The sequence below is a fragment of the Periplaneta americana genome, chromosome 17 (genome assembly GCF_040183065.1).
Source record: "Periplaneta americana isolate PAMFEO1 chromosome 17, P.americana_PAMFEO1_priV1, whole genome shotgun sequence".
Taxonomy (NCBI): domain Eukaryota; kingdom Metazoa; phylum Arthropoda; class Insecta; order Blattodea; family Blattidae; genus Periplaneta; species Periplaneta americana.
Genome location: NC_091133.1, coordinates 84,164,861 through 84,180,204, shown reverse-complemented (window position 1 = coordinate 84,180,204; position 15,344 = coordinate 84,164,861). Strand labels below are relative to the sequence as shown.

At 33.8% G+C, this 15,344-nt stretch overlaps 1 protein-coding gene across 3 annotated transcripts in view; it reads right to left on the bottom strand.

Annotated features, from left to right (window-relative positions):
- The window catches only part of Calx (sodium/calcium exchanger 3), a 730,262-nt gene that overhangs the window by 37,965 nt on the left and 676,953 nt on the right, over positions 1 to 15,344 (bottom strand). For all 3 annotated transcript variants that reach the window (XM_069815499.1, XM_069815498.1, XM_069815497.1), the window contains exon 5: positions 4,701 to 4,817. In XM_069815499.1, coding sequence (XP_069671600.1) covers positions 4,701 to 4,817 — 117 coding nt within the window. The remainder of the gene's footprint in view (positions 1 to 4,700; positions 4,818 to 15,344) is intronic.

The window sequence follows — 15,344 nt, the reverse complement described above, 5'->3', positions numbered from 1 at the left end:
TGATACCAGTAACGTTTTATTAAAATGAATTTGAGGGAGGTGAGATATGATGATAGAGACTGGCTTAATCTTGCTCAGGATAGGAACCAATGGCGGGCTTATGTGAGGGCGGCAATGAACCTCCGGGTTCCTTAAAAGTAAGCAAGTAAGTAAGTAAGTAAATAAGTAAGTAAGTAAGCAAGTACCAGTAACGTTTATGACATCTCTTTCGTTTAAGACGGAAGGAAAAAGGGTCTACTATGTCAGATTATCTGACATTCGCCTTATGGTTGGGACAGAACCTCGGAAAAAACCGAACCAGGTAATCTGCCCAAGCTGGAATCGAACCCACGCCTGAACACAACTCCGGATTGGCAGGCAAATGCCTTAGTCAACTGAGCACTGCAGATTGTCCTCTACTATGCTTCTTTATAACGTCAAATATTTCAAAGAAAACGGGAATATAAATTGGTTTTAATATTTTATCTTGGAAAAAAAAAAACCGAAACAAATAAAAAAGTGGTTGGATTTTTTTTAACTACTTATGAAAAGTCATTATATTATAACGGAAATACAACCACTGATGACAGTTATTTTAATTGAAACTGCAGTACCGTATTTTACTATTCTTTAACACTTAATGCTCTTGAAGTATTGGGCTAAATACAAATCGTCTTTTTTTACCTAACATTAGACACACAAATGGAAGGGGTAACATATCATGACGTCGGCATGATTTCAGGCTTTTGAGAGGAACATGAGCTGACGACCGTGGCTTCCAAGCAACATTAAAACTGCGCCTTAACTGCTGCGTACACCACATTCGGATAATACAATACTCTACGTCTACCTAATGAAAAATTAATTAAAAATATTGAGCTTCTCTTCTTATTGACCTCTACTTGATATGAAATCGATATATGGCATCCAGGGTTCAAGAGGAGGGGGAAAATAAATCAGAGTGATGATGAATGGATTTTGTAAGATAGTTATTTAGATAACGTCACATTATACTGCTCCGGAGTCCAGAATTAATGAATCGTGCTCTGACGCACAATTGGAATTAAGTTTGAAAATGACAGTTAGGTAACCTGAATACCGATAAAAAATCTATTAAAATCAGAAGTAGGTCTACTGGGATGAAAAGTGATTAAATATTTGGTTTTTAAAGCAAAATTTTATAGCAAAGGTGTTAAATCATCTTTGTATGATCATTCCTGTTTCCTAATTTGTCAGTTATCGGTATTTTAGTTACTCTTACAACTGCATTTTAAATACGCTAAAGACTGGAAAAGAAACATCTGTATAAGGAAGACTATGTCAGACAAAAATTTTATAGTAATACAAAAAACTTAAATTAGACAAGCTGTACCTTCATACACAAATTAATATATTGTTTTAATAACTACTCTACTAAGAAGCATTGGCTTAAGCTCCGAGGGTACGTACAAGACCTTTGTACTGACCAGAATGCATGTACATTAGCAATATTTGGAATTGTATTAGAGATGAAACATATGTAAATGACGTTCCTTTGCCATGTGTTTTGCCTACATACATTTCAAATGACAAACTATCTCATCACAAGGGGTAATGTGAGAAAATAAAAGTTTTGTTTTAAATAAAGTTCGTTGCATTAGTTATGTTAAGTGTTGCACTTACATCACTTTCAGATGGTGGTTGTTTAGTAAACTGTCCGAAGACAGGTCTGGATCTCACGAGTGACACCGCTAGGCTAGGAGATAATGGGGTAGGGTGGCCAGTTTCTTTTTTTATTTATTTTATTGGGTTATTTTCCGACGCTGTATCAACATCTAGGTTATTTAGCGTCTGAATGAAATGAAGGTGATAATGCTGGTGAAATGAGTCCGGGGTCCAGCACCGAAAGTTACCTAGCATTTGCTCGTATTGGGTTGAGGGAAAACCCCGGAACAAAACTCAACTAAGTAACTTGCCCCGACCGGGATTCGAACCCGGGCCACCTGGTTTCGCGGCCAGACGCGCTGACCGTTACTCCACAGGTGTGGACGCCCTCTATTGCATACATCGCTGACTAGTTACACACTACACTAGCCAGCCTAAGAAATTTTATTTCAACTGTTTCGAATTAAAAATCTACACCAAAAATGTTTTATATAAATACATAAGTACCAGTACATATAATAAATAAATAGATAGGTAGATAGATAGATAGATAGATAGATAGATAGATAGATAGATAGACAGACAGACAGACAGACAGACAGACAGACAGACAGATAGATAGATAGATAGATAGATAGATAGATAGATAGATAGATAGATAGATAGATAGATAGATAGATAGATAGATAGATAGATAGATAGATAGATAGATAGATAGATAGATAGATAGATAGATTAGATAGACAGACAGATAGATGGGTGGGTGGGTGGATAGATAGATAGATAGATAGATAGATAGATAGATAGATAGATAGATAGATAGATAGATAGATAGATAGATAGATAGATAGATAGATAGATAGATAGATAGATAGATAGATAGATAGATAGATAGATAGATAGATAGATAGATAGATCGGTGGGTGGGTGGGTGGGTGGGTGGATGGATGGATGGATGGATGGATAGATAGATAGATAGATAGATAGATAGATAGATAGATAGATAGATAGATAGATAGATAGATAGATAGATAGATAGATAGATAGATAGATAGATAGATAGATAGACAGACAGACAGATAGATAGATCGGTGGGTGGGTGGATGGATGGATGGATGGATGGATAGATAGATAGATAGATAGATAGATAGATAGATAGATAGATAGATAGATAGATAGATAGATAGATAGATAGATAGATAGATAGATAGATAGATAGATAGATAGATAGACAGACAGATTAGATAGATAGATAGATAGATAGATAGATAGATAGATAGATAGATAGATAGATAGATAGATAGATAGATAGATAGATAGATAGATAGATAGATAGATAGATAGATAGATAGATAGATAGATAGATAGATAGATAGACAGACAGATTAGATAGATAGATAAATAGATAGATAGATAGATAGATAGATAGATAGATAGATAGATAGATAGATAGATAGATAGATAGATAGATAGATAGATAGATAGATAGATAGATAGATAGATAGATAAGATAGACAGACAGACAGATAGATAGATCGGTGGGTGGGTGGGTGGATGGATGGATGGATGGATGGATGGATAGATAGATAGAAAGATAGATAGATAGATAGATAGATAGATAGATAGATAGATAGATAGATAGATAGATAGATAGATAGATAGATAGATAGATAGATTAGATTAGATAGACAGACAGACAGACAGATAGATAGATCGGTGGGTGGGTGGGTGGGTGGGTGGATGGATGGATAGATAGATAGATAGATAGATAGATAGATAGATAGATAGATAGATAGATAGATAGATAGATAGATAGATAGATAGATAGATAGATAGATAGATAGATAGATAGATAGATAGATAGATAGATAGATAGATAGATAGATAGATAGATAGACAGACAGATAGATAGATCGGTGGGTGGGTGGGTGGGTGGGTGGATGGGTGGATGGATGGATGGATGGATAGATAGATAGATAGATAGATAGATAGATAGATAGATAGATAGATAGATAGATAGATAGATAGATAGATAGATAGATAGATAGATAGATAGATAGATAGATAGATAGATAGATAGGTAGATTAGACAGACAAACAGATAGGTAAATAGCTAGATAGATAGATAAATAAGTAAAAAAACTACATGAATAAATAAACAATTAAACAAGTAAAATAAATAAGTAAATAAATAAATAAATAAATAAATAAATAAATTCCAAAATATGTTTTGGGAAGCAGGAACGTGTAGCTTCAATAGAAGTCTACGTTAGTAATTATCGTTGTAGTTGAAACAGTTTTGTTAATTTTATTGGAATTGATATAACTCAACCATTATTTGAGTGCACATGGCAGGTATGCGAGCTAATCCTATGATGTAATCGGATTTTTGGTACACATAACGCAAACGAGGTTCATTAATGTCAATAATTCAGTTTCTGCTAAGCTAATCCTGCCAGTGAATCAAATAGCGAGATGTTTCTATTGTGCAACTGTGCCTGACAATCTTTCTCTACATTTTTACATCCTGTAATATTCATAAAGAGGGCTTTATACGCAGCTCTAGAGCCACTGCGATCAGAGGTTCTCAAATGATGGATGACTTATAGGAAACATGAAGACTATCACCGTCAATGCTCTTCCAACGAAAATTAAGAGAGAATGTGGCAACGGACAAGCATTCAAGTTGCAGATGGAATTCGAACACGCGACTGTAACTTACGGGGGCTACAAGATTGGAAATTGTTAATTCATTTGGTTCAGTCTTTGAAAGTGAAATAACGTCCACAGATTGTAAACTCTATCGGCTAACGTAAACCACCATCAAAGTTAAGTGATTTCTGTGCGGTTTATAACCCCAGCAGTAATGGGAAAGTTTAGCTTTTGAAATGTCATTGAAATGTCGAGCACTCCGTATTTTTAGTGGGCCGCCGACCTCCGGTAGGGAGACAAAAGTGATAAGCGAATGTTTAATGAAGCTGACATCTGGATGCAACAGTCTTTGGTCAGTAGCAGGCCTTTGTTGTAGATAGCTCCCACGCAACTGATGCCGGACGCCATATTCCGCTCTATCTCACCTGTGGGTGGAACGAATGCGAAAAGGAGTTTCCAGAAGAGGGTGAGGAAGTGCATGACATAGTCCCCGCAGGAGGGTAGCTTTTCTTCATCGTCATCGTCTCCATCACCTTCATCTCCTGCAAAGAAAATTAAATATCAGTAACCAACTTTTATAAAATCATTGATAGAAAGGTCTACGCAAACAATTCTAAATTTGATATTACTTTCTCTTTTTTTTACTTGGTTATATAATGACACTTATCAACTACTGAATTACTTAGCGTCGATGGAAATGGTGATAGAGAGATGGTATTTGGCGAGATGAGGCCGAGGATTCGCCACAGATTATTATCTGACATTCGCTTGCTGATATTGCTTCTTAATTGATGTACCATTTAAAGACGATAGGATGACATGATGTTAGTAAAGCAATGGCAGAATGACTTGGCACTTGGCAAGAAAACTGAAGTTAAAAAAAACTGCCTCGTAGCCATGTTAAAAAATGAATGTTACAAAGGCTTTTGTTTATAACGAAGGTCCAAAGCTAACTATAGTCTATCGCCTATCTATACCCCTCTGTATATTATTAGTTCATAATGAGGCTCCTTAGAGAGAATCGTACCTTAACACTTTGTTACAAACAGTGCCGTTTTAACGCATGAACGAACCCGGCAACAGCCGGGGGTCTCAAAATGATGGCAATAATAATTTATCAAATGGCTTTTAAGGAACCTGCAAGTTCATTGGCGCCCTCACATAAGCCCGCCATCGGTCCCTATCCTGTGCAAGATTAATCCAGTCTCTATCGTCATATACCACTTCCCTCAAATCCATTTTAATATTATCCTCCCATCTACGTCTCAGTCTCCCCAAAGGTCTTTTCCCCTCTGGCCTCCCAACTAACACACTATAGATTCGCCCGTACGTGCTACATGCCCTGCCCATCTCAAACGTCTGGATTTAATGTTCCTAATTATGTCAGGTGAAGAATATACAATGCGTGCAGTTCTGCGTTGTGTAACTTTCTCCATTCTCCTGTAACTTCATCCCTCTTAGCCCCAAATATTTTCCTAAGAACCTTATTCTCAAACACCCTTAATCTCTCTTCCTCTCTCAAAATGAGAGTCCAAGTTTCACAACCATACAGAACAACCGGTAATATAACTGTTTTATAAATTCTAACTTTTAGATTTTTTGACAGCAGACTGGATGATAAAAGCTTCTCAACCAAATAAGAGGAGTGATGATAAGAGAGAATGGCGAAAGTTACACTGCACGCATTATATTCTGCACCTGACATAATTAGGAACATTAAATCCAGACGTTTGAGATGGGCAGGGCATGTAACACTATGAGCGAATCTAGAAATACATATAGAGTGTTAGTTGGGAGGTTGGAGGGGAAACGACCTTTGGGGAGGCCGAGACGTAGCTGGAAGATAATATAAAAATGAATTTAAGGGAGGTGAAATATGATGGTAGGGATTGGATTAATCTTGCTCAGGATAGAGGCTGATGGCGGGCTTATGTGAGGGCGGCAATGAACCTCCGGATTCTATAAAAGACACTTGTAAGTAAATAAGCATGAGAGAATTAAAAACATAATACATTTCTCGGAAATTCTGTCAATGACCTAATTCACAGTTTTTATGCCGGAAATTACTTGACCGGGAAATTCGATCTTTCATTATCAGCTAGCGTAGGGAAAAGTGATTTCAATAAAAATAGTGTACTATTAGGCTATAACCGGCATGTTGAAAGGCAGTTCATTTTAGAATGTTCATACTAGTATGGTCACGTGATGTCCTTGGAACAAATCAGCATCACCAGTAGTCTGCTAATTTAGTTAACGGTACTTTGCACATCGGTGGCGAAACTGAGAAAATTATTTTTTAAATTGTGTTCGTAGACTAATTTTATTGTGTTAACGCTGCAGCAGAACCTTAGATTATTAAATTTTGTCAGGGAAGTGAATGCTGCAGGCGGCAGATTCTTCAGAAGCAGTGATGATTTCAGATAGTTCTTCTCTGGAGGAAAAATGGAACAGCGGCTGATGTCTGGATGAAGTTCATATTCCTTAGAGTACTTTTTCATACAGTAACGCTTCGGAATTTATACAGGGACATCATTTTATTTTTACTTCAGTCATTGTACCTGAGTTTTTGAATGCACTTCACTCCCACCCCTTCCACTATTGAAGTTCAACCGTCCTCCACACAGAGCCAAGACCGCATATGCAGTCATAGTAGCCTTACGGTCATAGTAAACAGTACTTTCCAAAAATATGTTCGCGTTTTCCAGTGACGAAAGAGCTTTCAATATTGCATCATTTTCCATTGCCTACGTCGCATCCCCGTTTCCCCCACCAGCTTCTATTCGCCTCTCTGTAAATGCTAATGGCTGGGCTGTCTTAGGTCTTTTCTGAGAACATTAATTTCTGTTAGGAATTGGACGCCTACGTAATATTGTACGACTGTTTAAAATAACTTAAATAAAAGGGCCTCGTTAAGTAATTGTCACGTGATTTCCTCCCTTTCTACGACTCTGTGACGTAACCACTTGGACGGACAGTAGATGGCAAGTCTGAGTAATTTTATCTTTTCGGATCGGGCAGAAGTGAAGATTGAATTTACAATACGTAAGGTACTCTTTTATAGAGTAGGTACAGAATTATTTCAACATGAGTTACTGATAAGAACTGAAACCTGTATCGAAATGAACGGCCACCATTTTCAAAAATGTGTTTAAATATCCATATTATGATTATTTTTCAATTTAACTTCATTCTCTAAACTGTACGCTAATGTGCTGTAGACAGTATACTACAAATTGCATAATGAATACGTTCGCATGGAAAGCTCAGATCGTGTGTAAAAACACTCATTGTTAATACTGTACTGTATTTTAATTAAACAAAAACCTAATGAAAATTATCAAACTCATATCGCGATATTTGCTAGTTTACGTAAATGGATGAACTACTTTTCTTCCCTCCTATACCTAGTAAAGTGATTTGTTTGTATATTACGCCAGTATCATCGAACTCCAGCCGTGGAAGGGGGTAGCAAACGGTGTTTCCGCTTCTTAATCGTTGATCCAAAAGTTAGCCAGGTTAATATTAGAAATGTTAGTAAAAATAAAATGATGTCCCTGTATAAATGAATTCATTATTAGCAGCAGCAGGAGCAGTAGTAGTAGTGTAGTACATTTTTTCTAGATGACTGACATATGATTCTACCTAACCCATTCCTGCTGGTACAGATTCTTGCATTATGAGGCTATAATATCTAAAAGGAAATTATGATAGTCATTACTGAAATAGGCCTAACTGATAAACAATAGGAACATGAAACGGGAGAATGTTACTATTTTTTTTTTCACGAATGATTCTACCAACGGTTTGAATGGTAAATTGTGGAGGTACCCCACCTCAGCTATCTTCAGAATCTTCGAAACAGGTCGTTGCCATTTGACCTTTCCAGGGGTGGGCTTACAGTGGGTTGAGCAGACGAGAAAGGAGATTCTTTCACTGCAAACCCCAACGTGAAGTTAAAATTACAGTTAAGCCCTCTAATCAAGACTTCGAAACACACACGTTCACTGGTCGATACGTTGTGTGTATTCCTATATGGATGTTATTTTCTTTAAGGCTCGTGTACGATGTAAAGTGACATCAAAAACTTTTCCCTTGTATTTTAACTGTCCTGATTGTACCTATGCAGTGTAAAATATTACCATGGTAACTAAAACTTACGATTAAGCAAAGCCTGCATGGTATAGTAAAAAAAAACAAGGTACAATAAAATGTAAGGTAAACGTTTTTGATGTCACTTTGCTTCTAGAAAGAACAACTCTTAATTATTTTGTACAACATTAATACAGGCGAATAGATAGAGATGTACATAGACAGACAGACAGACAGACAGACAGACAGACAGATAGATAGATAGATAGATAGATAGATAGATAGATAGATATATGAATAAATGAGGGATGATTAAATGAATGAATGAATAAATAAATGAATATATAAATAAATTGGTAAATGAAGATATTAATGAATAAATAAATAAATAAATAAATAAATAAATAAATAAATAAATAAATAAATAAATAAATAAATAAATAAATAAATAAATAAATAAATAAATAAATAAATAAATAAATAAATAAATAAATAAATAAATAAATAAATAAATAAATAAATAAATAAATAAATAAATAAATAAATAAATAAATAAATAAATAAATAAATAAATAAATAAATAAATAAATAAATAAATAAATAAATAAATAAATAAATAAATAAATAAATAAATAAATAAATAAATAAATAAATAAATAAATAAATAAATAAATAAATAAATAAATAAATAAATAAATAAATAAATAAATAAATAAATAAATAAATAAATAAATAAATAAATAAATAAATAAATAAATAAATAAATAAATAAATAAATAAATAAATAAATAAATAAATAAATAAATAAATAAATAAATAAATAAATAAATAAATAAATAAATAAATAAATAAATAAATAAATAAATAAATAAATAAATAAATAAATAAATAAATAAATAAATAAATAAATAAATAAATAAATAAATAAATAAATAAATAAATAAATAAATAAATAAATAAATAAATAAATAAATAAATAAATAAATAAATAAATAAATAAATAAATAAATAAATAAATAAATAAATAAATAAATAAATAAATAAATAAATAAATAAATAAATAAATAAATAAATAAATAAATAAATAAATAAATAAATAAATAAATAAATAAATAAATAAATAAATAAATAAATAAATAAATAAATAAATAAATAAATAAATAAATAAATAAATAAATAAATAAATAAATAAATAAATAAATAAATAAATAAATAAATAAATAAATAAATAAATAAATAAATAAATAAATAAATAAATAAATAAATAAATAAATAAATAAATAAATAAATAAATAAATAAATAAATAAATAAATAAATAAATAAATAAATAAATAAATAAATAAATAAATAAATAAATAAATAAATAAATAAATAAATAAATAAATAAATAAATAAATAAATAAATAAATAAATAAATAAATAAATAAATATACATCTTGATTACACAACTTTTAACACTGTATCACTTCGGAATATGTATGGTAAGACTTTCCTGTGTTAAATTTCAACGTACCTCGTTTACAACCTGTGGAGTAACGGTCAGCGCGTCTGGCTGCGAAACCAGGTGGCCCGGGTTCGATTCCCGGTCGGGGCAAGTTAACCTGGTTGAGGTTTTTTCCGGGGTTTTCCCTCAGCCCAATATGAGCAAATGCTGGGTAACTTTCGGTGCTGGACCCCGGACTCATTTCACCGGCATTATCACCTTCATCTCATTCAGACGCTAAATAACCAAAGATGTTGATAAAGCGTCGTAAAATAACCTACTAAAAAAAAAACCTCGTTTATATGTTTCGACCTATTTATGGGTCATCTTCAGAACTGGTCCACACTCTTTGACTCTACACTATACCACAGGAACACACCCTCATAGGAAACAGAAAAAGTGGCGCCAAGACCAACACGACCAGTTCTGAAGATGACCCATAAATAGGTCGAAACATGTAAACGAGGTACGTTGAAATTTGACACAGGAAAGTCTTACCATACATATTCCGAAGTAAATAAATATATATAAATAAATAAGTAAATGAGAAAATAAATAAATAAACTGATAAATAAATAATAATATAATATTGTTTATTGTCAGAAAAATACAAAGCAAAGAAATTTTAAATTAACAAAATTCTAGCACTACCCTGAAAGATAGTGTTCTCGTGCTCAGGGGAGGATTCGATACAAAACAAATACCAAAATATCGTAAGGTGGCTAATGGAACCTGCAGCCATTAAGCAATGACAAGTTGAAAATTTCCGTCTCCACTCGTGGTTGAAGATGAATTCTTCTCGAGTTGCTGGTAGTAATGCTTTCTTTGTTTAACATTATTCGAATCAATATATTCTTTGAGAACCATTTATAGCGCCATCACAAAATAAAAGAAATGTCGCGATACAGAAAAAAATTCAAGTATAACTGGAAGACTTTTGAATTTATCCGTTGAAGGGGATTGCAGCATTACCTACACCACAGTTAAAATAATTTGAAAATACTGTTGAACATTCAAAGTGATGGCTGAGTGTACTTTTAGCTGGTATGAAACGGCTGCTTCAGTATCTAAACTGTTTCATTCAAATGAAGTCAATGGTGCTATGCATAGAGTAGCTGCACATTAAACCGGGAAGTCTCTTTTAGAGTGGAATCCAGAATGCATTATGCGATGTCCTAAGACCTAAATGCATAGAAGATAGGAGGTATGAAAAATGACCTACATCGCAATTATTTAAATTCTTTAAGATTCTTGACTTTTTAAATGTTCCTTTTCTTTTTACTTACAATCGTAAATAATTACTCGTAAAGGCAGGGGCGTACGCAAGAGGGAGTTACCGGTTTTGAACCCCCCCTTGACCTTTTTTGAAAAATAAAAGACTTATTTAGATTTGAGTAGAGATATGGATTAATCTTGCACAGGATAGGGACCGATGGCGAGCTTATGTGAGGGCGGCAATGAATCTTCAGGTTCCTTAAAAGCCATTTGTAAGTAAGTAAGTAAGTAAGTAAGTTAGTAAATTATTATTATAAATTTATTTATAATAATGCTATCTTTATTACAGAGAGACCTACCGCCTAGTATCGACCTTGTAATAAAATGAAGTCGACACAATATGAAATTTAACTTGTGAAAAATATTGAAAAGGTTGTTTTGACAATTATGCAGTGCAGATATTAAATATTGTGCGTTGTCGATTTCAAACTCATTTTAAGAGCGGTGTTCACCCGTTCGTTATATTTCTGACTTCATTGTGAAATATTCGTTTAAAATTTTGTGTATTAGACAGTTACCGGTAATATTTTAAAAATAAACTTCACACTATCGTTCCGGGTTCTCTGATATGTCGAGGGTTTAGAATGACTAGGTTGTATCTAGTGTTTAGTAAATTTTAGAGGAGAGCATTTTAAAAGTTTGGTTGTTAATAAAATCAATGCAGGTAAGAACCTTTTCAAACTAACTTCATCACGAAAAATAATTGAGATATCAACATATAATTTATATGGTAGATAGCTGTGAAGTAGCAGAATTCAATGCAACAAAAATCTCAATTTTGCCAGAAATGTCAGATAGAACCTTGTCATTCTGAGCCCGCGATGTCTAAGCGATCACAAGGCTCAATTTTATATTTTTTTTTAGCATAAAGTCGCAAGTCGCATAGTGATTTTCGCGAGGTTAGTAAAAATGTCACATTGGCAAATGTTTCTTCGCAGCCGCAGCGTGACGATGTTGTCGCGAACGTTTTTCCTGGAACTAGTTTCACATCCACTTATGAAAACTCAGCTAATAATAATAATAATAATAATAATAATAATAATAATAATAATAATAATAAGACAAAATTTAAAATACTGATAATGTAAATTGTAAACAATTTTAATGACCTCTTCCGGAACAAAATTTTGCGTACGTTACTGGCTACAAGTGAGATGTGTTCTGTAAGTTGCCTTTCACAATTATTATTTAAACAAATTCTAACATTTTCTCTCTTAAATATCTTGGATCTGTCGCATAAAATCGTGATCCGAAGATAATGAGCACTCGGCTGCACATAATTTTAAGTGTTAAACTTTTCAGAAGCAAAGTCTATATTCATGCTTCGAGTCTGTGGGTGTGGGCTCATTTAATGTTCCCCCTCTCTCTGAATCCAGCAAAGTGCAGGGTCAGAGGTGAAGCCCCAGCTGGCATCGGGGTATGATCGTCGGAACAGCTTTAAGACGAGACGATAGCCCTAATGAAAGCCAAGTGTACGCAAATGAATATCACCATTCGAGCCAGGTGCGCTCTGCACACGATAGCGAATAAAATTTGGGGGCAAGATAGCTGATACAGGGAGGTTTTAAAGTACCCCATTCAATCCAGGAATTCTCTAAAACCGCCCTGGAGAAGTATTCTAAGCAGAATTAATTTTCGAATGACAGCGATATTGTCCGATTTTGTTGGATATAAATGTAAACCTTTAAAATCGATTATAAAGTGTAAATGGTAACAAATAGTTTAACATTTTCAATGTCACTGTTCATATTATGTTCACGTATTCAATATGAAAAATAAGAAAGTCGTAATATCCAATAACTACTACTATAAAAATAGCTAATCATCTGTATTTGAATATAGTGCGACCAAGTATTGAGTGATATCTGCGAAATAATGAACTAAAAATATGTCTTACATCATTCTTGACAATCAGAGCGCACGTAATATCAGACCTGCGAACCTACGAGAGATGAAGTTGGTAGATGGGAATTTAGTATGGGACATTAAACTAATTACATTAATTAATAAATTGTTTAAACATAACGACTAGACAGTGGATGCGGGATGACTTAAGGAAAAGTGAAGTTGTTTCGTATCGGAGTATATGGCACGTGCCGCGTCGTCCGTCTTTTGTGTACCTGGCGAGTACAGCAGCGTACATAACGAAGGAACCCCGGTCCACATTGCAACGCAATGTGTGCAGTTGTGTTATCCTGCTCAAGTATTTAGTACGAGTTGAATAGTGTAGTGCTGATCCATTCATAATGTCGAAGGCAAAACGTTAAATTCGTTCAGAGATACGAAATGCAATTAAGAAGTATGAAAGTGACATTTTATGTATTAACGAATACAATATCGTGTGTAATGTATGTAAAATTGAAATAAAAACCAGAACAACTCAGGCCATAGAGAAACATTGCAACAGTACATCGCTCAGAAAATGCGTTGAAATGAAATCTGAGAAACCATCTACATCATAATCATCATCATCATCATCATCATCATCATCATCATTTAGTTGTGCGGGTCTAAACGACACGTGCAACATGATGCTCAGTGGGAATATTCCTCTAAAGAAATTGAGTGATCCCCATTTTAGAGTTTTTCTTCAGAAATTCTCTCGATACAAAAACTGTTTAAGCGATAGGCGAAGACGATTCAGCTTCGACAACTTACGAGAATATATCGTCGTTTACTGCAACGCTGGTAATTGCATCAATGATGACGAGGACTGAACTTGCAAGATATGTGCTACACTACTACAGTACGTTATTTTTCTTTTCCTTCTGACTGTACGGAGATACAGTAGCATGTTGACGTCGTCTGTTTACGTTTAGAACCTCTTGAGCCGATGGTCTGAATGAAAAAAAATGTAACATATAGTAAATGTGCGTCTACATTCAACGATAAGTCATCCCGCATCCACTGTCTAATAATGACTAATGAGTAATTCTTAGGAGAAATAAAAACTTTGAATTTTAATTATATGTATGTAAAAAATGCATAAAGCTATAAAATGCCCCAATTATTTACAGCACATATGTTTGGGGTAAAAAAAGACTCCAGATGAGTAGCAAGAAATTCTAGAGCTGCTGAGTTGCGAGGGTTAAAACGAACTTACGATACGAAACGGAAAGGATCCTGAAATTCACGAACCGGAACGCCGTCCATTTCGAGCCCTGTGTCTTTCGAATTACAGTAATGATGTTGCTAATATTATAAAAGGACTGAATTGTTTGTAACAACACAGCGAGAAGCGCATAATGCTAAAATATGTTCTCTTCGTGACACCTGTTCTACAGGGTGAATAAAAAATCTGGAACCATATAAATATCTTTCATATGCTTCATATGCTTCATTTTCGATTACTATAGGTGTTACCAGTAGGTATTTGTAAGATCAAATGCTCTACCAGTGACACATTCCATTCTAGCCCTCAGCTATTTCAAAAACCGCCATTTTGGATGCAATTTTGAAATTTTAAATGGAAAAGGGGTCATGTAGGTACTCTTGTTCTTGTTCTTGTTCTTCTTCTTCTTCTTCTTCTTCTTCTTCTTCTTCTTCTTCTTGTATCCTGTTGTTCCTAGGTGGGACGTAGGGCAGCAATAAAGTTCCTCCAGCGTATTCTGTCTCCAACCATCCGTTTCACCTCTTTCCAGCTTTTTCCACATCTCTCTACTTCCTCCTCTATTGATCGTTTCCATGTTTTTCTAGGCCATCCTCTCTTCCTTACTCCTTGTGGATTCCAATCAATTGCAGTCTTCTCAATAGCTCCATCTGGCTTTCTCAGCGTCTGGCCTATCCAATTCCATTTTCGTTGTTTTATTTGGTAACATATTTGTGATTGGTTAGTCATGTAGGTACTCAAAATCATGTTAAATTTTCTAAAAATAACAATGGTGCAAACTGTTTTGAGATATCTCTAATCGTTTTGAAGTTATTTAAAAATAACTGTCGTAATGACACAAACATTAGTTACTGCACCTACAGATATTTTGTAACATGCTACAGTAGACCTACAAAGGAGGCTTTGGAAAAGGTATTTTTATGCAATTCTGGTAATTAACTCTTCCTGCTTTACTGTTTGGTTAACAGGTGACAGTTTCAATGCATTAACAATGATGCAATCAATTTTGAGACATTTCTAATCGTTTTCAATTCATTAAATGACAACTGTCACAATGACACAAAAAGAAAATTCTACAAAATGTGCTCAATATGTTGTCCATTTTCGACTAT